The 23,752-nt window shown below is 37.6% G+C and overlaps 1 protein-coding gene across 1 annotated transcript in view; it reads left to right on the top strand.

The window, feature by feature from the left end:
* Positions 1-23,752, top strand: part of LOC124368693 — an 87,104-nt gene that overhangs the window by 6,925 nt on the left and 56,427 nt on the right. The window contains exons 3-8 of the mRNA XM_046825989.1: positions 746-790; positions 2,599-2,712; positions 4,457-4,498; positions 6,236-6,367; positions 7,051-7,095; positions 8,703-8,834. Of these exons, the coding sequence (XP_046681945.1) occupies positions 746-790; positions 2,599-2,712; positions 4,457-4,498; positions 6,236-6,367; positions 7,051-7,095; positions 8,703-8,834 (510 nt within the window). The remainder of the gene's footprint in view (positions 1-745; positions 791-2,598; positions 2,713-4,456; positions 4,499-6,235; positions 6,368-7,050; positions 7,096-8,702; positions 8,835-23,752) is intronic.

Genomic DNA, 23,752 nt, shown 5'->3' with positions numbered 1-23,752 from the left:
TGCTGGACTTGAGTGACGGGAAAAGGAACTTAAAATTTACAAAAGTTTTTCATCTTTAACTAAGAAAATACAGTAAGGAATATTCTTTCTCCGTGATAGCTAACGAAACGTTATAACTACGTATTCTCTGAAATTTATTTATTAATTTTGAGATGTTGTACCAGAACCAATGGAAACTTAAAAGGCTTGAGGTCCTACTATAATTTCTTAAAAAATATGATTTAATGGTCTCAAAATGTTTGTCAAAAATGTGTATGTTGGACCAAAGTCACTGACTAAGGATGTTTGTTTATCAATGGCGTTCTGGAACAATAAAATACAAATAAACCAACCTCTCTACAGTTTTCAGAGATATTCATGATCAAATACATTGTGCAATGTTTCAATTTTCTAAAAAGGATCAAGAACAACTAGAAAATATTCAAACAAATTACAAAAAAAGTATATTACCTGAACACAAAACTCAGTAGTTACTTAGGTACTTGCTCAGAATAATCGGAAGGATAAGGATAACAGAGGTTGGAGACACACGTAATTTTACAGTGTTGTTCCTATGATATGGAGTATAGTTTTTTGTCACAGTATGATTTACTGAAATTTCCTTGGAAGAAATCTCAAACTACTCGACATGTGATGTTAGCAATAGATTTTACATTACTACAGCAATTACAATTAATGAGTCTGTTATAGCTAAGTAGTTACAATACGAGTGTAAGACTACAAGTAATAAAACCTTTATTTTTAGATTGGAACTTAGCTCACGTTGGAGACTGCAAGCCCAGAGAGCTCGGTATGTACTTTACTTGCTCTTTACTGTTTACAGATGTGAAATTATAATGTACTTAGTGGTAAGAAAATTCCAAGTGTTTAATTTTAAAGAATTCCATTGTCCAGAGTCATGTAAACCTCATAGTAATTACACTTGATGTATTAAATCAATATTTATTAAATTAAAAATAACAAATTAAATGAAAATTCTATCATACAATGTTAGTTGGATTATACAGGGTGTCAATAAGTCACCATGTAGTAAGACATCAATTCAAGCTCGGGCTTGATAATTCCCGGGCTTGATTACTTGATTACTTGGTACATCATTACTGCACCTATAATCTACTTTTTATATTAACTACAGTTTTTTGTAATATCAGAGAGATGATCCGCAAGGACTCTGAAGGAAATCTTAAATAAGAGCATAGGTCGAGTAGTGCATCAAATTAGAGGTCTTCATTAGTAAGGTACCGTTATTAGTGATGCCGTAAATCAGACTTCAAAAGGTTCACTCTTTACAACATTACTCTTTACAACATTACACTGGGTTACAGTTTGAAACATTTACAATGTAAGTCCTGTTACAGATGGTTTATTGCTCTTGTCTTGGTTCACGTTTTGAAATTAAATTTTATAAATGAATACTGGACTTCAGAAATGGTTTGAAGGTAGTTAGTGACTCTTCACATCCAATGGAGGATAGTCTACAGGGATTTCGGCAAAATAATTTAACACGATGCTCAAGATGTACATGAGTTTGTTTAGAAGCATGAATACAGAAAACATCACTCAAAAAGATAAAGCCAGTACAAAATGGCAAATGTTCAAAGTTTTTTTCTGAATAAGTCACATTTACTCACGAAATCATTTTAGAGTAAATGTTCATATTGTTCACCTCCAGCTATTTGAAAGTTGGAAAGACATCAAAACTTTTTCCTTTTATTCATCTACTAAGTTTAACTTTGTGGTGTGTGTGTATGAATAATCTTTTAAAGTCAAACGCAGAAAGATAAACCGTTAACGCAACGGGATAGGCTTCTAGAAACACCCACACCCGGCACCAAACACACGGGCTTCATACTTCTAGAAGTTTGAAGTTTTGTTTAACCCACATTATCCTACTGGTAGGCCTACCTATATAGCGCACCACGATGCGGTGTAGTAACTGTCTTTAGTCGTCATGGTAACAACCCTTTAGGCAGATGTAAGTTAATGCTCTTACCTTTGGTTGTAAGATGTAGAGAAAGTTTATTTTTATACAGCCATGACTTAACCGTAGATCTCATTAATACCCTTTGGCATGATTGAACAAGAGAAGAAACATTTGTTTATTCGTCCCATCATAAGATATGAAGTACTGAACCGTTTTTATGATCTTTTATCTCTATAGAAAATGCCTGTTCTTAAATTGTTGTTCGTGAAGTTAGGTTTGGAAATTGAATAAGGCTAAAATGCGCTCCTTCAGAAAATATAACCTACATGCTACTCTTCTTTCTCTTTTAGATACAGCACACTGTCTTGTCAGTAAGACGTTATGGAGTAATATTACTGTAATAATTGTAAACAGTAAGGAATCCTTTGGTTGGAAAGTATGTACTGGCATGAACATAATTAGTGCCAGTTTACATACTTTGTGGCTTTTCACACGTAAGAGCCAAATATTTATTTAGTTTTTACAAAATTATATTTAGTTTTGAGGGATATTCTTTATTTTCTGAGATTTTCCTGTTACGAGGGATTCCCCTCTCTTTTGGTAACACTTATTATAGGACTTTATATGAAATAATTGCGAACAATGTTGTCACTCATTATGATCCCTAATTACAGACGACCACTGCCGCCCGGACTACCTCCCTGTCTGCGGATACAGCCCGACCAAGGGATACAAGTCTTTTACCAACATGTGCTACCTTTATCTGGAGAACGGCTGCAGTTACGGAGGTGGGGTACTTTTCATTTTGTTATCTATAAACACCAGTGAATATTTATAACATTCTTTAAATTTAAATAATCACATTTTTAAAATGATATGGATTTGTGTAAAGTAAACAATGAATACATTAAATGACATCTCAATGATCGGGAAACTAAGAAACCTAAACGTTAACTTGAGTTTTTATTATTTATATTGGAAAATACCTACCTTTCATCCTAACGTGATCACATGATATGTCTTATACGTGAGTTTCACCTTCCACTTAGTGCAGGCATCTGAAATCTGACACTGGCACAATCTTGACTCCTGGAACCTAGAGTCCAAGTTCGTCTGAAGAGACTAATAAAAGACGCTTACGAAGATGTTAAAAACGAACTCGTTGCATTTTTTCGACGTCAGAGACACCAAGACTCAAAAAATATCTAATAAACTTAATAGTGATTTCAGTAACATACAATCTACAGACCCTAATGGGGTTCAAAGAAGCGCCACAATAGCTGGCTGCCCATCTCAGCTTTTGATTTTATCGTTTTCCTCCAATATCCCAACCTAAAATGGAAGACGCTATATGGACTGCAAAATTCGAAAGGTCAGTTGCCGATGAAATATCAAACGTTTATTACTGAAAAAGTTTTATGATTACGTCTTTGAACCACTTACATGTCTGTGCAACGATTCCATCGTTCTGGTGTTTTCTGAGACACTTTCATGCGAACTAAATTTGTTCCCGTTTTTTTTAAAGAGTGATGAAGGTAATAGTAATAACTACCACCCCATTTCTATTCTCAGTACTTTTTCAAAAATTCTAGTGTTCAAATACTATTGACGTATTTAGACAAACTTAAAATCCTTGTGAGAAACCAATATCAAGTAGAGCAAACTGTGTACACACTCATAATGTAGTTTATTTTTTAAGAAGTCACCTTGAGAAAAATGATCCAGCGATGGGAAGTTTTTATGAATTTTCTAAGATATGTAATGGATGCCATTTGTTCAAATTTGGGGAAACCAATCGGGTGTTATAGAGCTGTATAACGCTCCATTAGCGCACTTTATATAATGCTCTCAAATACTGGAACCAATGAACGTTCTTCAGTTCAGTTTTTGGGTCTGACTATTAACAAAAGTCTATCATCGAGTTCTCATATTTCCGAACTCTGTGCTGCGGATCTGCGGATTAGGAGTTTTCGTGGAACAAAACAGAGCGCTTAGAATCATAACAGGTCGATTACCTTCGGCTACTTGTAGAAAAGCTTCTTTTTCCTTTCACTCGTATTTCTTTAAGTTATACTGTATTGTTTTAAGGCCATTATGTATGTAAAATGTAACAGTATAGTCGAGAATATTTCCTCGGATAGTATCCTGTGATTTGCAGTAACCGTCCGACGACTCTCAGAAAGGGAGGTGTCATATCCTGGAGTTTATGATCAGAAGAATCTTCCTTTGGATGTAAAACGTTCTAAAATTCTAATTCCGTTAAAAAATATTTTAAAGATATTTCTGATATAAAAAGAGTAATAATTTCAATATGAATTCTTGAGAAGCTTATGCCAACGGTATAAAAGTATTTCTCATAATTTATACAGTAATTTAAATGTATGTATGTTGTATTTCCTAAATCATGTATTACTTTATCATATAATTTATATAAATTTTTAAGAATGCATAAGTTAAAGAAATACAGAATAAATGAGTGAGGCTGGTATAAAAATTACAAGCGACTTCGTATAACAACGTAACATGTTTCAGATTATACGTTGGCTCACCAAGGAATGTGCACGAATAACGAAGGTATGCACCAACTTTTTTCTTGCTTGATATTAACTTCTGTCCTATATATACTTAGATTACAGTGAGTGCATGTATATAGGTTAATATCATAGCACCCTTTTTCAGCTTGAATATTAATCGAAATTGCTCTACACAACAACAAATGTGGAGGGGATGTCAAGTTTATAATATTGTTTATTTTTATTGAATATTCTCTTTTTTGTTAAGATATTTATTCCCTGCTCTATTTATTGCCTTTAAAATGTGTTGTATTTCCTCATGAAATAATTAATTTATCAGTGTGCAATGGCAATGTTTTCACACGTTAACTGGAAAAGTTACGGAGTCTTCTGTCACTTCGGCTATACTTACATTAATATTTATTGCACAGAGTTAATGCTATGCAGTATAATGTTATAGGCTATATTCTTGAAATTTATTCACAATATGTTTGTTATCTTTGAAAGGAAATTTATTTTTTAATTATTTGTGGTTACATTTTTATATTTATATATCAATGTTGAAAAAAATTAAACTTTTCAATTTAGAATATATAATGACTAAGTCTGTGGCACAACATTATATATGCGATATCAACCTATAATCAACCTAATCTACCTATAGTAGCTCCAATTACAACTCCTCGCTGCTGAACTTCTTTATTTTTGCTAAGAGTTTGTCACATTTATTGTAAAAATATGACGTAGATAGTTACACCCAAACGAGAATCCGACATTTTAGATGGTTAGTACTTTGTGCCTGTAACATGAGTTACTTAGCAAAATTGTACATTTGGATAAGTGGTAATAAAATAGTGTAAGATTTAACAACTATTAGAATAGTAAAAATTGATGATACTTTTAGTGTTTTTACTTTTGGCGTTGTTTCATGCCCAGCCGGTTGCTACAGAAACACCCACCCTCGTAGTACAGAGTTGCCACAAACCTCATGTCAGCTATGATGTGATGCTTTATGCGAGGCAGTAGCTGCTGCTTTATCTCAAGCTTGTGGCACTGTGGTACGGGTCAATTTTTGGCATGCTGTGAAAGGTCTCTAAACTGTGAGGCGAACAAAGGTGAACTACTCTGTGCCTAAACACACACTGATCTACTTTGTCAATGGCACAATGTAGAGGGTACGGCGGTTGTTACTTGGTAATCGAATCAAGCAACGTCGAGCGTGGCTGCTGCTTGGATGGGTGACCGATGGGCCAACTTTCAGCCATTGGTCCTGAGGATAGGGGTCATAGAGAGCTTCTTAGTCCTAACTTTGCCTGGAGAAATAAGGCATTATTTACCTTTTCTATCTTTTTATCTAAATATGGAGCAGCATGGTGATATAAAAATATAGACGAAAGAGAAGATCATTCATTGACAAATTTCAACTTCAAGTACCGACTATGAAAATCTGTTATCAGATATAAAAATACACAGTCATTAACGCTGGATCTGTCTCAAAAGAACAATCTCGAGAACAATAGCATAATCTATTCACCGTAAACGATCACTTGACGCAGGTTTATTTCACAAGGCCGACCATCTCGGTTGTTTAGCAGAAACTCAAATAATGCAATTCGGTGTAGGTAATCTATCTCGCCGACTTGGAAGGAATCAGCTGAGTTGGGCTGGGGTCAGTGTTGTGACTGTTCAATGTTCTTTCCCATTTTAGGCTATATGCTTACTTTTCTCTGTTTCCGCTAAATATACGGGCCGTTTAAAGAAATGTATACAAATTGAAGGTGATTGGATTTGTTTCCAGTGCCACCTGCCGTATGCCAGGTCAAGTGTGAGCGCCTATACCAGCCGGTGTGCGGTTACAGTGCTTCCAGAGGGTACCGGACCTTCCCGTCAGAGTGCTCGCTAGGGCTAGAGAACTCCTGCCATCACGCTGGTATGTACCTATGCGTGGAGTAAGTAGCCTATGAGGACTTTTTATTGCAACAAAAACAAGGAAACAGAGATCACATAAATAGAACAAAAACAGTTGATCTATTGAGTTTAATTTGTTGGTCACACCAAACTTCTCTAACTCTTACGAAACCATCGAGCTGTAAGAATGCCAAAACTGTATGTAATAATGTAATGTATTGTGGTATAAATGACAAAATTATTTTAATAAAATATGTAGACTCTCTTGCTATGCATGTTACCATGTTTTCGCAATAAACAATTTGACTTTTACTTGACTTTGACATTAAACTGTAATCGTTATCAATGAGATTTTATATTCTGTAGAAGTATAATTTACCTTGTTTTACAAGAATGGTGGTAAGATATATTTCCTTCACAATCTTATATTTCTTATCTTATCCACTTATATTATCTCAACCTCCAGCCACGAGAAAAACATTCCTCGAGATTATGCTTATCATGTAACAGACTACATTTCCAGACAGTATAATCACAAATACCTTAGAGAGCAATCAAATATTAGCATGTAAGTATACGTGTAGAAGGGTTAGACTGTTTTGGTGTAGGCTAACAAAAAGTGCCCTAGATGTTACTATTAGAATAATTATTATTAATTGTAACAAACAATGTGAAATAAGTTGACATTAATGAAATATTTTCCAGATTACGTACAATGCCATTCTGGAGAATGTTCGAAAGAAGAAATTGGTAAGATTTTGATCCCTTATTACATATCATTGATAGAGCCGATGGCCGTGACTTTGAAGGGAGACCATCACGTCGGTACGACATAAAAGTAGCGTGAAGTTTTAAATCCTGTCTTGGACTTCAGTTTTCTACTTTCTTTATAGCAGTGGTTCATAAGAACTTGCAGCAAAAGAGAACTAAAAAAGAATGGCCTCTCCTTTAAAAATATATTGTCAAAAACTTGTTTAAAGAATAAGATGATACAATAATTGATCTAACAAAGTTTATACATTTTTACAAAAAGGCCTTGTTATAGGCCTTTAAAATACGTGTTCAGAATACAGAAAAAAAAACAGAAAACTTTTGTAATAGTTTCATAAGAAGTAGTAAGCATTTGAAGAAAAATGTGGGGGCGTTTTATAATGAGGCCGAAAGAAAATCAGATGAAGATAAGAGTTAAGCATAGAGATGGTGAGAGAGATGACCACTTATTTTTATATTTTTCAGATTGGTTTGGTGTTGTGGCTCGGTAATGTTTCTTTTAGAGAGATTTTCGCGGCTGTCACTTTTCTTCGGAAGCCGAAATTGATTTTGAGATTCGTAAATATTTCGACTGCATTCCAAAATGGAGTAGTTGAGTGGTTTTGGCGAGTAGCTTAAACACGCTTCACATATCTCAAAACCTTTAACAGTAACCCTCTTATTCTTAACAGATAAATGGATGGAATGATCTTATTTTTTAAAAAAACGTTCAATTGCCTAAGAAAAATTTGGTTAATATCCGTGTTACTTTCTCAAAGTATTTTCCATTAACAATTTATATTTTTCAAAAAATTAAGAATCATTAAAACAAATGTCAATCCCTGATGCTAATTTTGCATATACTGCAAAAAGTCACATTTTATCTTCATCCGTTTTTTTGGGCCTGATTACGAAATTGTTTAAATCTTCTACTTTAAACTCTTATCAGTGAACGTAGAGTTATAAAAACTCTTTTTATTTTTTCTTTCTTTAAATTAGTTTAGGGACTACGACTTTACATTAAAAAAATATCGCAACAAAAGACCGCAATTAAAAGCATGTTGGTAACTACAAGGATACTGAAACAAGGATTTAGAAGAAAAATAGTTTTGTTTTGAATTCTAACTGAAAACTAGATAAATACCACTTACGGAGTGTTTTGCTTTCAGGAACGCTATACGACAATGCACATTAGAAGTAATAACCGGGTTTAATATAATAACCTTATCGTATATGTATTACTATTTGTAGCTATTTGAGTACTATTAGAGACACACGCTCATGCAGACGAAGTAAGACAAGTACTCGTACGTTTTCTGGAGAAAGCTTACTTTAATACTTAGGAGCCAACGCTGGTGGCCTCAATATAAGTGAACCTGGTTACTCGAGAAATTTAAAGATTATTTATTATATGAACAGAAAATGTTCTAAACTATTGTCATGTACTACAGATTAAAACAATACAGGTTATTATGTAACAAAAATTCAAGATACAGGCCAGTATATTAAATAATAACTAGGTTAAGACCATTTTTTTACTTTTTTAACACATTGAGCTATAAGAGAAATAAATATTTCAGATTAGTTAAAGATACTTATGGTTGCAGAAAAGAACTGCAAACGAACTTGTCCGCAAGTCGTCATTCCCGTGTGTGGCAAGAGTCCCACCAGAGGTTACAAGACCTTCACCAACGTCTGTCTCTTCTTCTTGGATAACAGTTGTCCAACACTAGGTGGAGGTAGGTAATATATAGTAAATAGGCAAGAGCCCCACTAGAGGTTACAAGACCTTCACCAACGTCTGTCTCTTCTTCTTGGATAACAGTTGCCCAACACTAGGTGGAGGTAGGTAATAGATAGTAAATAGGCAAGAGTCCCACTAGAGGTTACAAGACTTTCACCGACGTCTGTCTCTTCTTCTTGGATAACAGTTGTCCAACACTAGGTGGAGGTAGATAATAGATAGTAAATAGGCAAGAGTCCCACTAGAGGTTACAAGACTTTCACCGACGTCTGTCTCTTCTTCTTGGATAACAGTTGTCCAACACTAGGTGGAGGTAGGTAATAGATAGTAAATAGGCAAGATTCCCACTAGAGGTTACAAGACTTTCACCAACGTCTGTCTCTTCTTCTTGGATAACAGTTGTCCAACACTAGGTGGAGGTAGGTAATAGATAGTAAATAGGCAAGAGTCCCACTAGAGGTTACAAGACTTTCACCAACGTCTGTCTCTTCTTCTTGGATAACAGTTGTCCAACACTAGGTGGAGGTAGGTAATAGATAGTAAATAGGCAAGAGTCCCACTAGAGGTTACAAGACTTTCACCAACGTCTGTCTCTTCTTCTTGGATAACAGTTGTCCAACACTAGGTGGAGGTAGGTAATAGATAGTAAATAGGCAAGAGTCCCACTAGAGGTTACAAGACTTTCACCAACGTCTGTCTCTTCTTCTTGGATAACAGTTGTCCAACACTAGGTGGAGGTAGGTAATAGATAGTAAATAGGCAAGAGTCCCACTAGAGGTTACAAGACTTTCACCAACGTCTGTCTCTTCTTCTTGGATAACAGTTGTCCAACACTAGGTGGAGGTAGGTAATAGATAGTAAATAGGCAAGAGTCCCACTAGAGGTTACAAGACTTTCACCAACGTCTGTCTCTTCTTCTTGGATAACAGTTGTCCAACACTAGGTGGAGGTAGGTAACAGATAGTAAATAGGCAAGAGTCCCACCAGAGGTTACAAGACTTTCACCAACGTCTGTCTCTTCTTCTTGGATAACAGTTGTCCAACACTAGGTGGAGGTAGGTAATAGATAGTAAATAGGCAAGAGTCCCACTAGAGGTTACAAGACCTTCACCAACGTCTGTCTCTTCTTCTTGGATTGTGCCGAGGGCACAACAGTTAGTTAGCAGGTGGTCAGATAGGCATAGTTGTCTTGCATGATAGAGGGCGCTACTGACGCCGGTTATCAAAGGTCGGGGGAGTCGCTCAAAAGACGAGCGCAGTTGTTCCGGTGGCTCCGTGGCTGTATGGGTGAGATCCTTCCAATAATTCTTAGGACTTAATTTGGTTAATTTTAGGGGAATTATACTATGGTGCTTTTTTTACAGAAGATGCTATTACCATTTATAAAGGTGGTGCACCTTAGTTGCTGTCTGAATAGGATCACGTTAGTTTTAAACCGGGGGGATTAGATTGAATTAAATTATATATTCTAAACTAAAAAATCTGTCAAAACTGGCTGTCTCTGCACCTTGAGGGGTGTCCACCTCGACCTCGGGCTCCTAAAGCTTAAATTAGTTGGTGAATTGCAAATTGGCGCGGTCAAATTATTTATTAACCGAGACACGAATAATTTTTCGTTCACGCACGTGCTTAGAAACGTTGCAGGATAACAGTTGTCCAACACTAGGTGGAGGTAGGTAATAGATAGTAAATAGGCAAGAGTCCCACTAGAGGTTACAAGACCTTCACCAACGTCTGTCTCTTCTTCTTGGATAACAGTTGTCCAACACTAGGTGGAGGTAGGTAATATATAGTAAATAGGCAAGAGCCCCACTAGAGGTTACAAGACCTTCACCAACGTCTGTCTCTTCTTCTTGGATAACAGTTGTCCAACACTAGGTGGAGGTAGGTAATAGATAGTAAATAGGCAAGAGTCCCACTAGAGGTTACAAGACTTTCACCGACGTCTGTCTCTTCTTCTTGGATAACAGTTGTCCAACACTAGGTGGAGGTAGGTAATAGATAGTAAATAGGCAAGATTCCCACTAGAGGTTACAAGACTTTCACCAACGTCTGTCTCTTCTTCTTGGATAACAGTTGTCCAACACTAGGTGGAGGTAGGTAATAGATAGTAAATAGGCAAGAGTCCCACTAGAGGTTACAAGACTTTCACCAACGTCTGTCTCTTCTTCTTGGATAACAGTTGTCCAACACTAGGTGGAGGTAGGTAATAGATAGTAAATAGGCAAGAGTCCCACTAGAGGTTACAAGACTTTCACCAACGTCTGTCTCTTCTTCTTGGATAACAGTTGTCCAACACTAGGTGGAGGTAGGTAATAGATAGTAAATAGGCAAGAGTCCCACTAGAGGTTACAAGACTTTCACCAACGTCTGTCTCTTCTTCTTGGATAACAGTTGTCCAACACTAGGTGGAGGTAGGTAATAGATAGTAAATAGGCAAGAGTCCCACTAGAGGTTACAAGACTTTCACCAACGTCTGTCTCTTCTTCTTGGATAACAGTTGTCCAACACTAGGTGGAGGTAGGTAATAGATAGTAAATAGGCAAGAGTCCCACTAGAGGTTACAAGACTTTCACCAACGTCTGTCTCTTCTTCTTGGATAACAGTTGTCCAACACTAGGTGGAGGTAGGTAACAGATAGTAAATAGGCAAGAGTCCCACCAGAGGTTACAAGACTTTCACCAACGTCTGTCTCTTCTTCTTGGATAACAGTTGTCCAACACTAGGTGGAGGTAGGTAATAGATAGTAAATAGGCAAGAGTCCCACTAGAGGTTACAAGACCTTCACCAACGTCTGTCTCTTCTTCTTGGATTGTGCCGAGGGCACAACAGTTAGTTAGCAGGTGGTCAGATAGGCATAGTTGTCTTGCATGATAGAGGGCGCTACTGACGCCGGTTATCAAAGGTCGGGGGAGTCGCTCAAAAGACGAGCGCAGTTGTTCCGGTGGCTCCGTGGCTGTATGGGTGAGATCCTTCCAATAATTCTTAGGACTTAATTTGGTTAATTTTAGGGGAATTATACTATGGTGCTTTTTTTTACAGAAGATGCTATTACCATTTATAAAGGTGGTGCACCTTAGTTGCTGTCTGAATAGGATCACGTTAGTTTTAAACCGGGGGGATTAGATTGAATTAAATTATATATTCTAAACTAAAAAATCTGTCAAAACTGGCTGTCTCTGCACCTTGAGGGGTGTCCACCTCGACCTCGGGCTCCTAAAGCTTAAATTAGTTGGTGAATTGCAAATTGGCGCGGTCAAATTATTTATTAACCGAGACACGAATAATTTTTCGTTCACGCACGTGCTTAGAAACGTTGCAGGATAACAGTTGTCCAACACTAGGTGGAGGTAGGTAATAGATAGTAAATAGGCAAGAGTCCCACTAGAGGTTACAAGACCTTCACCAACGTCTGTCTCTTCTTCTTGGATAACAGTTGTCCAACACTAGGTGGAGGTAGGTAATATATAGTAAATAGGCAAGAGCCCCACTAGAGGTTACAAGACCTTCACCAACGTCTGTCTCTTCTTCTTGGATAACAGTTGTCCAACACTAGGTGGAGGTAGGTAATAGATAGTAAATAGGCAAGAGTCCCACTAGAGGTTACAAGACTTTCACCAACGTCTGTCTCTTCTTCTTGGATAACAGTTGCCCAACACTAGGTGGAGGTAGGTAATAGATAGTAAATAGGCAAGAGTCCCACTAGAGGTTACAAGACTTTCACCGACGTCTGTCTCTTCTTCTTGGATAACAGTTGTCCAACACTAGGTGGAGGTAGATAATAGATAGTAAATAGGCAAGAGTCCCACTAGAGGTTACAAGACTTTCACCGACGTCTGTCTCTTCTTCTTGGATAACAGTTGTCCAACACTAGGTGGAGGTAGGTAATAGATAGTAAATAGGCAAGATTCCCACTAGAGGTTACAAGACTTTCACCAACGTCTGTCTCTTCTTCTTGGATAACAGTTGTCCAACACTAGGTGGAGGTAGGTAATAGATAGTAAATAGGCAAGAGTCCCACTAGAGGTTACAAGACTTTCACCAACGTCTGTCTCTTCTTCTTGGATAACAGTTGTCCAACACTAGGTGGAGGTAGGTAATAGATAGTAAATAGGCAAGAGTCCCACTAGAGGTTACAAGACTTTCACCAACGTCTGTCTCTTCTTCTTGGATAACAGTTGTCCAACACTAGGTGGAGGTAGGTAATAGATAGTAAATAGGCAAGAGTCCCACTAGAGGTTACAAGACTTTCACCAACGTCTGTCTCTTCTTCTTGGATAACAGTTGTCCAACACTAGGTGGAGGTAGGTAATAGATAGTAAATAGGCAAGAGTCCCACTAGAGGTTACAAGACTTTCACCAACGTCTGTCTCTTCTTCTTGGATAACAGTTGTCCAACACTAGGTGGAGGTAGGTAATAGATAGTAAATAGGCAAGAGTCCCACTAGAGGTTACAAGACTTTCACCAACGTCTGTCTCTTCTTCTTGGATAACAGTTGTCCAACACTAGGTGGAGGTAGGTAACAGATAGTAAATAGGCAAGAGTCCCACCAGAGGTTACAAGACTTTCACCAACGTCTGTCTCTTCTTCTTGGATAACAGTTGTCCAACACTAGGTGGAGGTAGGTAATAGATAGTAAATAGGCAAGAGTCCCACTAGAGGTTACAAGACCTTCACCAACGTCTGTCTCTTCTTCTTGGATTGTGCCGAGGGCACAACAGTTAGTTAGCAGGTGGTCAGATAGGCATAGTTGTCTTGCATGATAGAGGGCGCTACTGACGCCGGTTATCAAAGGTCGGGGGAGTCGCTCAAAAGACGAGCGCAGTTGTTCCGGTGGCTCCGTGGCTGTATGGGTGAGATCCTTCCAATAATTCTTAGGACTTAATTTGGTTAATTTTAGGGGAATTATACTATGGTGCTTTTTTTTTACAGAAGATGCTATTACCATTTATAAAGGTGGTGCACCTTAGTTGCTGTCTGAATAGGATCACGTTAGTTTTAAACCGGGGGGATTAGATTGAATTAAATTATATATTCTAAACTAAAAAATCTGTCAAAGCTGGCTGTCTCTGCACCTTGAGGGGTGTCCACCTCGACCTCGGGCTCCTAAAGCTTAAATTAGTTGGTGAATTGCAAATTGGCGCGGTCAAATTATTTATTAACCGAGACACGAATAATTTTTCGTTCACGCACGTGCTTAGAAACGTTGCAGGATAACAGTTGTCCAACACTAGGTGGAGGTAGGTAATAGATAGTAAATAGGCAAGAGTCCCACTAGAGGTTACAAGACTTTCACCAACGTCTGTCTCTTCTTCTTGGATAACAGTTGTCCAACACTAGGTGGAGGTAGGTAATAGATAGTAAATAGGCAAGAGTCCCACTAGAGGTTACAAGACTTTCACCAACGTCTGTCTCTTCTTCTTGGATAACAGTTGTCCAACACTAGGTGGAGGTAGGTAATAGATAGTAAATAGGCAAGAGTCCCACTAGAGGTTACAAGACTTTCACCAACGTCTGTCTCTTCTTCTTGGATAACAGTTGTCCAACACTAGGTGGAGGTAGGTAATAGATAGTAAATAGGCAAGAGTCCCACTAGAGGTTACAAGACTTTCACCAACGTCTGTCTCTTCTTCTTGGATAACAGTTGTCCAACACTAGGTGGAGGTAGGTAATAGATAGTAAATAGGCAAGAGTCCCACTAGAGGTTACAAGACTTTCACCAACGTCTGTCTCTTCTTCTTGGATAACAGTTGTCCAACACTAGGTGGAGGTAGGTAACAGATAGTAAATAGGCAAGAGTCCCACCAGAGGTTACAAGACTTTCACCAACGTCTGTCTCTTCTTCTTGGATAACAGTTGTCCAACACTAGGTGGAGGTAGGTAACAGATAGTAAATAGGCAAGAGTCCCACCAGAGGTTACAAGACTTTCACCAACGTCTGTCTCTTCTTCTTGGATAACAGTTGTCCAACACTAGGTGGAGGTAGGTAATAGATAGTAAATAGGCAAGAGTCCCACTAGAGGTTACAAGACCTTCACCAACGTCTGTCTCTTCTTCTTGGATTGTGCCGAGGGCACAACAGTTAGTTAGCAGGTGGTCAGATAGGCATAGTTGTCTTGCATGATAGAGGGCGCTACTGACGCCGGTTATCAAAGGTCGGGGGAGTCGCTCAAAAGACGAGCGCAGTTGTTCCGGTGGCTCCGTGGCTGTATGGGTGAGATCCTTCCAATAATTCTTAGGACTTAATTTGGTTAATTTTAGGGGAATTATACTATGGTGCTTTTTTTTACAGAAGATGCTATTACCATTTATAAAGGTGGTGCACCTTAGTTGCTGTCTGAATAGGATCACGTTAGTTTTAAAACCGGGGGGATTAGATTGAATTAAATTATATTTTCTAAACTAAAAAATCTGTCAAAGCTGGCTGTCTCTGCACCTTGAGGGGTGTCCACCTCGACCTCGGGCTCCTAAAGCTTAAATTAGTTGGTGAATTGCAAATTGGCGCGGTCAAATTATTTATTAACCGAGACACGAATAATTTTTCGTTCACGCACGTGCTTAGAAACGTTGCAGGTGGTAGCAGAGCGATAACCTCAAGGTGTGGATCAGTCTGTGATAGATTTTTGTTTGAAAATTAAATAAAGTAAATTAATATTATTTTTCACTGTCATTTAATTCATTGTAATGTTCTAAATTCACTAGTATAGGATGGCAAGCCTCGTGGGTTCATGCAGGAGGAAACGGGTTCAATCGGCAGACCTGATCGGGCATGAAATTAGTGATTAGCCTGTTAGTTATCATGAATTAGAAAGTAATTTGGTCTGTCCGTTTGTACGTCTTTCCGGTATCCTTAGCGTTTAACAAAAGATTGAATTGGCCGATTTGGGTATTTATAGTGTAAAGTTCATTAAATAAAGGGTGTTCATTAATAACTAAAACAAAGAAATGGGATCATAGCATGTTGCATAGTATTCGAATTGTACCTGGATTATTGAATCGAATAAGTTGGAAAATTTATTAATTTATAAGTCTAAATTGGAGCATGTTAGTTTTATGTTAGATGGAAAATATGTAATATTATTAAACGGGAGACAGAAATTGTTTAGGAAGGGAAAACATTACCATGAAGGAAAATTAGCATGTCATACTTGATTTCAACATAAATAATTGTTATTTAAAATTCTGTTAAATAAGATATTATTAAGATATTAATTAGAAGGATTATATACAGGATTTGTTTATTTTGAATATTAGTTAAGAGGTACAATAGTACAATATTCTCACTTTATATTTTCATTACTTGAGAGGTCCACCTAATATTTATTGTTCGCAGTCAAACTTAAAGTCTTAAATAATAACTTATTAACCCCTAGGGTAAAGGTAATTATAAAAGTAACATTTTTACTTGATTTCAGTAATTAATTAAGTACTCTTAAATTAAAGACTTATTGTTTGGAAATGTAGTGTTATTGGAGGGTGTTGGTTAAAAAGTCAATTCATTAAAATTCTAACTTACATTATTGCTCATACCATACAGAAATTGTTTTAATACATTGTATATATTGTATTAAATTTTAGAATATATATCTTAGAATTATATTGGTGAGTAATAACATGAATTTTCCTCTTCTAAATTAAATTTCATGTGTTACAAATAGGTACATGGAACTACTGCAGTGTTTAATACATAGGGTGTAATTAAGGTTCACATATAAATACGTGTGTAAGGAATAAATAAATAACGAAACTATCAACCGAGGAAAAGGGCTGTGACCTCAAACCTTATCACTAGAGCTCAGCTGATTGACTGATAACACAGTCCCTTGGTTAGTGATAGTGAACTAGGGTATTCATTCACAAAATACAACATATTATATTAGATGCTTAGCATAAACGTGTTAACAATTGTTGTAAGAAATTCATAAATAGTAAAATCACCAATTTTAATTTAATAGTAATTAATAGTAACTTGATCAATAACCTGAACTTAATTAATAATTAATATTAAGTTCTGAAACAGCATTAATAAATACCATAAGAAAGTTTTTATAGTTGTGTAATTTTTATCGCGTTTGATTGAAGTGAGTATCATATGACCCGGATAAGAGGTTTCGCTTAAATAAATAAAGGTCCTCTATAAAACAATTTTTGAACAAACAATTCTAGGTGTCCATAAATCTTTACTGTACATACTGGATTTTTATTGTAATAGTTGGCACCAGTTATAAACTACGTATAATTAAATCTTACACTAATTTTCAAACTTTACCTTGAATACCATAGTATATTATATAAAAGAATAATGAATGTGTTTTTACATGGCGACTCTCACTTAAAACGGCTTATGAATTTCCCACATTCCTTAGAAATTAATATTTGTCCTATTATTACCATGGGAGGTTTTACAGTTTCTAATCTTAAAAAAAAAACATTAAGATAAAAGAAATAATAATTCCGAATAATCAAGTTATTTTAGTTTCAATAGGCACAAACGATATTCTGCAAAACAAAGCTATGCAACAGTTAAGAGATCAATACCGATCGCTTATCAGGCTAATAAGAATTAAATATAGTCCGTCTAAAATCCTCTTAATGAAAGTGCCTTTATCCCCTAGAATTAAATCTGGTAGTTTGCACCTGAACGCAATTAACAGTTTCAACTCATACTTGTCCACATTCAAAAGTCATGAAATATGATTAGTCGACATTAATCCTGTGGTAACTCAGGGCTATACTAGGGGGACAGGCAACCTAAAATATTTTGAATTGCAATATTTTAATGGGAAACCAGATTTATTACATTTGAATGGGCAGGGATACGCGGTTCTTTTTCAAATAATTAGGGAGGCCTTAGAGAGTTAAACAAATGTCACATACAACTTTGCCCGGTAGAATCGTCCTGTATTGAGCTCAGGGGTAGGCCATCCGCAACTATCGTATTATTGTTATTGTTATTTGATCTATAGTATTACTTGTTTTGGGAATCTGTGTGCTTTGGTATTAATATGTCGTCTGACGAAGATATCCAAATTTCGGAGGAAAGTCTGAATTGGATTTACAAACTTGATAGGGATCGACTCAAGATACAGTGCGACAAATTCAAATTAGCTAGTGGGACGGTCCGGCAGATGAGGGCTGCGCTATCGGATTTTGTAAAATCACAAAAGAAAATTGATTCGGAGTGGGTTCCGTCTAGTAGCCGAATCAATGACGGTATGGGACTTAACTTAATATCTGGAAACAATTTCGAAGAGGAACGGTCTGATGTTACCAAAGTAAATGTGGACGTAAACGAACGGGAAACACCAGGTAGTATTAAAAATAACGGTCTTACAGAAAATCAAAATGATGATAAGGAATCGAATCAACAGAAACCCTCGGTTAATGGTATTGCAGTGCCAACAACATCATCCAACGCCGCGTTAGGAGACCCAATGTCTTTGATTCTTCAGCTGCAACAATCAACAATGGAAGTTATAAAGCAGACAGCTGACAGTTTTAATAGGAACCTAGCTACGGCATTAAATCCTCCACCGTATAGTCAGGATGGTTCAAGTTCAGTTTTGAGGGATGTTGTTGCCGCCTTACCTTATAATTCCGGTGGAGATCCGCATAAAATACTTAAATTTCTTTCGCAAATCTTCCAAATCTTTAATTTGAAGATAACTTCAGATCAAAGCGTAATTTTGAATATTTTACCCAAAACTGAAGGGCGTCTGCGAAACATTTTCCACGAAGCGGTAACTCAAAAATTAGACTGGCCACAGCTTAGAAAATTAATCATAAGAGCATTCTTCCCTGGAAGATTACTTCGGGAGGCAATAAGTCGGCATGTGTACAGGACTCAACGCCAACAAGAGCGGTTTACCGATTTTGTAGATGATATCCGAGCTATGTGTGCTATCTTAACTCCGGAAGCCGAGGATCATGATATTTTTGAAATAATAATGGGAGCAATTTTGCCTGATACACGAGCTTGTTTTGCGGGACTGCCTACTCCGTCACACCTACAGAATTTGATAGAGATGGGTTCCACTATCGATGGTATTAGGGAATTTAATGTTCAGCAAACCCCTTCTCGGCCTAATGCAAACTACACCTTGTACCCGTATAGAAAAAGTAGTGAGTCATATAACTCAAATTGGCCTCGAGACAGTAGATATGGTAATATTTCGGGCCGAAATGATAGCTCCGGTAACAGGGGATGGTTACAACACAGACGGGCGCTGATTATAACGCCGGACCCAGTGATACAGGAACAAGTGCCCAGTACTCGGGTCGCCCAAATCATGTGGTTGCAGAGGTAAATAATAGCACGAGAAGACCTTACTCACACACCAATCCTACACGAAGAGAGATTGCAGGCACTCCGGTGGGTCAGCAAGCAACAGACAGGGAGTACTCGGAACGAACACGGTATCATGGTGACAGGCGAGTATCCTGGAGTAGTCGTGGAGGCAATACTGGTGGTAGTTCTCATAATTATCGGGAAAATAATAATTTAAACAACTCAAGGGGACGTTGGTAGGCAGGCCCTACGCCCCCTTTAAAGCTTTGTCCGTGGTAAGACCTGCCAATGCCTTTAAAACTGGGGTTCCCAAGTCAGACTTGATGTATATTCCAATGCAATTTGGGAGAGTTACCTTATTCGGTCTCCTTGACACAGGTTCATCTAGAACCATAATAAGTGCCAGTGCGCTAAAACAGTTGAGCAACGAAAAGGGTGTTCTGAAAGGAATAAAGCCCACAGATTGTACCGGTATCGTCGCAAATGGCCAGCCGATAAATTTCATAGATGAGAGGGATATTCATTTCAAAATAAATTACTGTTCATGGACCTTTCCTTTTTTAGTAGCCGAAGAATTGCCTGTTTCAATTATTTTAGGGTTTAACTTTATGCAAGCTTCGGGTATGATTATAAACACGGTAAGGAAAACAGTGACATTTAATTTTAATACCTCATTGGTTTTAGCAAATTTGGAAGCCAAGGTCGTGGACAATTCGAACCCTAAAGGACCAAGTTTTGGTGAATCTCTTAATCAGTCTCAGATAAATGAATTGAAACATATAATCAGTAGCTACCCAAATACGATTACCAAGACACTAGGAAGGACAACATTAATTGAGTACAACATTAGAGTAACGTCAAATCAGTTGGTAAGGACTAGACCCTATCAGTATGCGCCTCCGAAGCAAATGTTGGTAGAAAAACACGTAAAATCGTTACTTGAACAGGGTGTAATTAGACCATCAAATTCACCATACAGCAGTCCAGCTTTTTTAGTTCCAAAAAAGAACGGTTCGCAAAGATTAGTAGTAAATTACCGGGGAATTAACAAAATAATTGAGTTAGAATCAACACCTATGCCTACTATTGAAAGCGCCTTCCAGTACCTCGGAAAATCTTCTTGGTATTCTACCATGGATTTAGTGAACGCATATAATCAGATTCCCTTACAGGAGGCCTCAAAAAAATATAACGCCTTCGTGACAAGTACGGGACAGTTTGAATGGAATTATGTTCCTTTCGGTTTAGCATCGGGGAGCATGGTTCTGGCGAATTTATTAAATAAGGTGCTTGGCGACTTAAAGTTTCAGTTTGTGTTCACATATTTTGACGATATTTTAATCTACAGTGATACATTTGAGGATCATTTAAAGCACATAAAACTGGTTTTGGATCGTTTGCGAGAGGCGGGACTCACTGTTAGCCCAGACAAAATGGTATTGGCCACTCAAAAAATTGAATTTTTGGGACACGTTTTTCAGCCAAATAAAGTTTCCATTAGTAATGAAAGAATTGAGCCCATAGAAAACTACCCAGAACCCAAAAATTTAAAGCAATTAAGTAGATTCTTAGGTATGTGCTCCTTTTATGCAAGATACATTAAAGATTTTTCTAGCATCGCTCAACCATTAAATGAATTGAAGAAAAAAGGGGTTAACTTTGTTTGGGGTCCACAGCAAAAAGTAGCTTTTAACACATTGAAACAGCGATTAACATCTGGGGCAGTGTTGAGACTACCTAATTTTGACATACCGTTTACGCTGCAAACAGACGCATCAGGTTCAGCCCTAGGAGCCGTATTGTCTCAGCGTATTGAGGGTAGTTTGGCCCCAATAGCATTTGCAAGCCGACCACTAAATCAACATGAGCGACATTATAGTACCTTTGAATTAGAAGCTCTCGCGGTAGTATTTGCCCTAAACAAATTTCGACCTTATCTAGAACATTCGGAATTCGATCTTTATACAGACAATAGTGCACTCAGCTGGTTATTAAACCATCCTAGACAAATTGGCAAAATTGCACGATGGGTTACATTCATAAATGCATTTAAATTTACCGTGCATCACATTAAAGGCAAGGACAATGTTGTGGCGGATTGCTTATCAAGAATATTTGAACATAAAAATGATGAACAGATAATTCCATCTACTTCAAAAGAGCAATCACCTCATTCGGTATTTCTTTTCTATGGGATACCCGAAGCATTTAAGGATGTTAAGGAGCATCAAAGGGACGACTTAAACATTAATGGCATAATTCGGCAGGTTCAAAGTCGTACGCCACCACCTAACTATTTTCTTCGTGACGGAATTTTAATGTATCGAGCACCTAATCATACACGACCTCGTATTGTAATTCCGGAAAAATTGATTCCAATGCTATTTAAAGTATATCACTGCTCGCCAACGTCTGCTCATTTGGGGATTTCAAAAACATGGTCTAGAGTATCCAAGTATTTTCATGGGGATCAGCTGCGTCAGCGTATTACGGGTATGGTGAAATCTTGCGTGGAATGTCAGCGTTGTAAACAGGCTCAAAACACGCGTGTGGGTCATCTTGCGTCCGAAGTTTACTCTGTACCTTTTGAACGTATATTTATCGATTTCATAGGACCACTCCCACGTTCAAAAAGAGGAAACAAATGGCTTTTAACGGTGGTAGATGGCTTTTCCAAATATTGTATAATGCTTCCCGCAAGAAACTGTACTGCTAAGACAGCCGTCAGCTTAATGGAAAAGGGAGTTTTCACGTACTTTGGATTCCCAAAATCGATTGTTTCCGATCATGGTAGTTGTTTTAGGTCAGAAATGTTCCAGGGCATGTGCCGATCACTCGGGATACAGCACGTACGAACAACGGTTTATTATCCGCAGCCATCACATGCCGAGAGAGTTAACAAAAATATTAAGGTAGCTTTCCGGGTTTTTCATCAAAAGGACCATTCAGAATGGGACCGTAATTTACATTTATTTCAAATCGCGTTTAACTCTGCTGAACATGCTAGCACTGGATTTTCACCTGCCAAACTGTTTTTGGGATACAGCATTAGAAATCACTTCGAGAATATTTGGAATTTAGATGATTTGCTGCAGTTAGATAGTAATCAAACTAATATCGAGGCGCGTTGGGCCCAGGCTTTTGAAAACCTTAAAATTGCTCATCAAAAGATAGCCTCAAGGTACAATATCAACAGGAAACCTGCTGCCTTCAAGGTTGGTGACACGGTAATGTACCGGTTGATCAATATTAGTCAGGCAGCGAAGAACATATCGGCTAAACTAAACCCGTTGTGGTCCCGGCCCCTTATTATTACACGTTTCACGTCTCCGGTGACAGTTTCCCTAAGCGACCCTAAAAGTAAGAAATTCGTGAGAAATGCCCATATCTCGCAATTAAAGCCATTTTCAGGTAAAATTTAAATAAATCAGAAAGTTAATATTATAAATAACCAGTTAGCTTGAGAGGCGGGGATGGTCCCTCAAGGTGCCAAAGAGAGACTTTGTGATACTATATTTAAGAATACACTTACATTTGAAAATATACATCTACTACAGATCGTCCTCAATGCGGGAGGCTTTATTGACGCAGTTGTCACTAAGATCTGGGTTTGCGAAGCCTTGATCACTTCTGCGTTTTGAGGCTGACTGCGTTGAGAGATGGTTGGAAACACACACACACACATATACGAGGGAGGGTTATCCTAATCTGGCTATCCTTTTTTTATGTGAAGAAAAGAGCATATGCTACCAAGTAATTATTGTTTTATTATTTACATGTCAGACAGATGGTTGGACGAGGAGATCCCTAGCGCACCCTCATAACACTGACATTCATTACACAAACAAATATTCACATTAATATTAGTTCAGAGTCGAATTTTACTACAGAAGTGATAGGAAAGTAGAATGTTGTGATATGAAATCTGTCTTGTATTATTTCTTATAGAAATATAAATAAAATGAGAGTTGTATACAAATATGATAGATCAATAATGAAAGAGTGTTAGGTGGGTGAGTTGTCATAGAGCATCGCCAATAAGTCGGACATGTGCCGTTCGAACCGAGTCAGATTTTTCACAAACTCTACGTAAGGAGTTTGCAAAATGGAGCGGAAATGGGAAAACCTTTTCTACAGTACTTGGGAAATTGTAACGTGAATGATAACATTCACTTCGTTAGTGTAAGTAGGTTAATTTTAATTAGTTGGTTTTGGTGTAGGGTCTTTTAATTTCTCCTCATTTCTAAGCAGGCACGTCTTTAGGGAATGGAGTTCGTTTCCTCACCATCAATATTTTGTGACTGGGAATTGTTTTTACGATGACCGCTTGGGGGAGAGGAGGGCGCTCCCTTTCCCTCCTACGAGTATAGGTTAGTGGCACCCACTGATCGTGTGACCAGTCAGAGTCTCATTTGGAACAGTAAAAAAAAAAAGAAAATATGAAACAACATAATTACTCACAAACTGCCAACCTTTAAAATCCTACCTTTTCCTATTTGAGATAGAGTGACATCTTCCAGCTGATAAGTTAGAACCAGAGTAAATATATAAATACAGTCAACATTGATCTAATTATTAAGATATTTATTGACTTGAATATAAGGGATAGGATAATAATCATCTC

The sequence above is a fragment of the Homalodisca vitripennis genome, chromosome X, assembly GCF_021130785.1.
Source record: "Homalodisca vitripennis isolate AUS2020 chromosome X, UT_GWSS_2.1, whole genome shotgun sequence".
Classification (NCBI taxonomy): Eukaryota; Metazoa; Arthropoda; class Insecta; order Hemiptera; family Cicadellidae; genus Homalodisca; species Homalodisca vitripennis.
The sequence above is the reverse complement of the archived record's forward strand: the minus strand, read 5'-3'. Positions and strand labels throughout refer to the sequence as shown.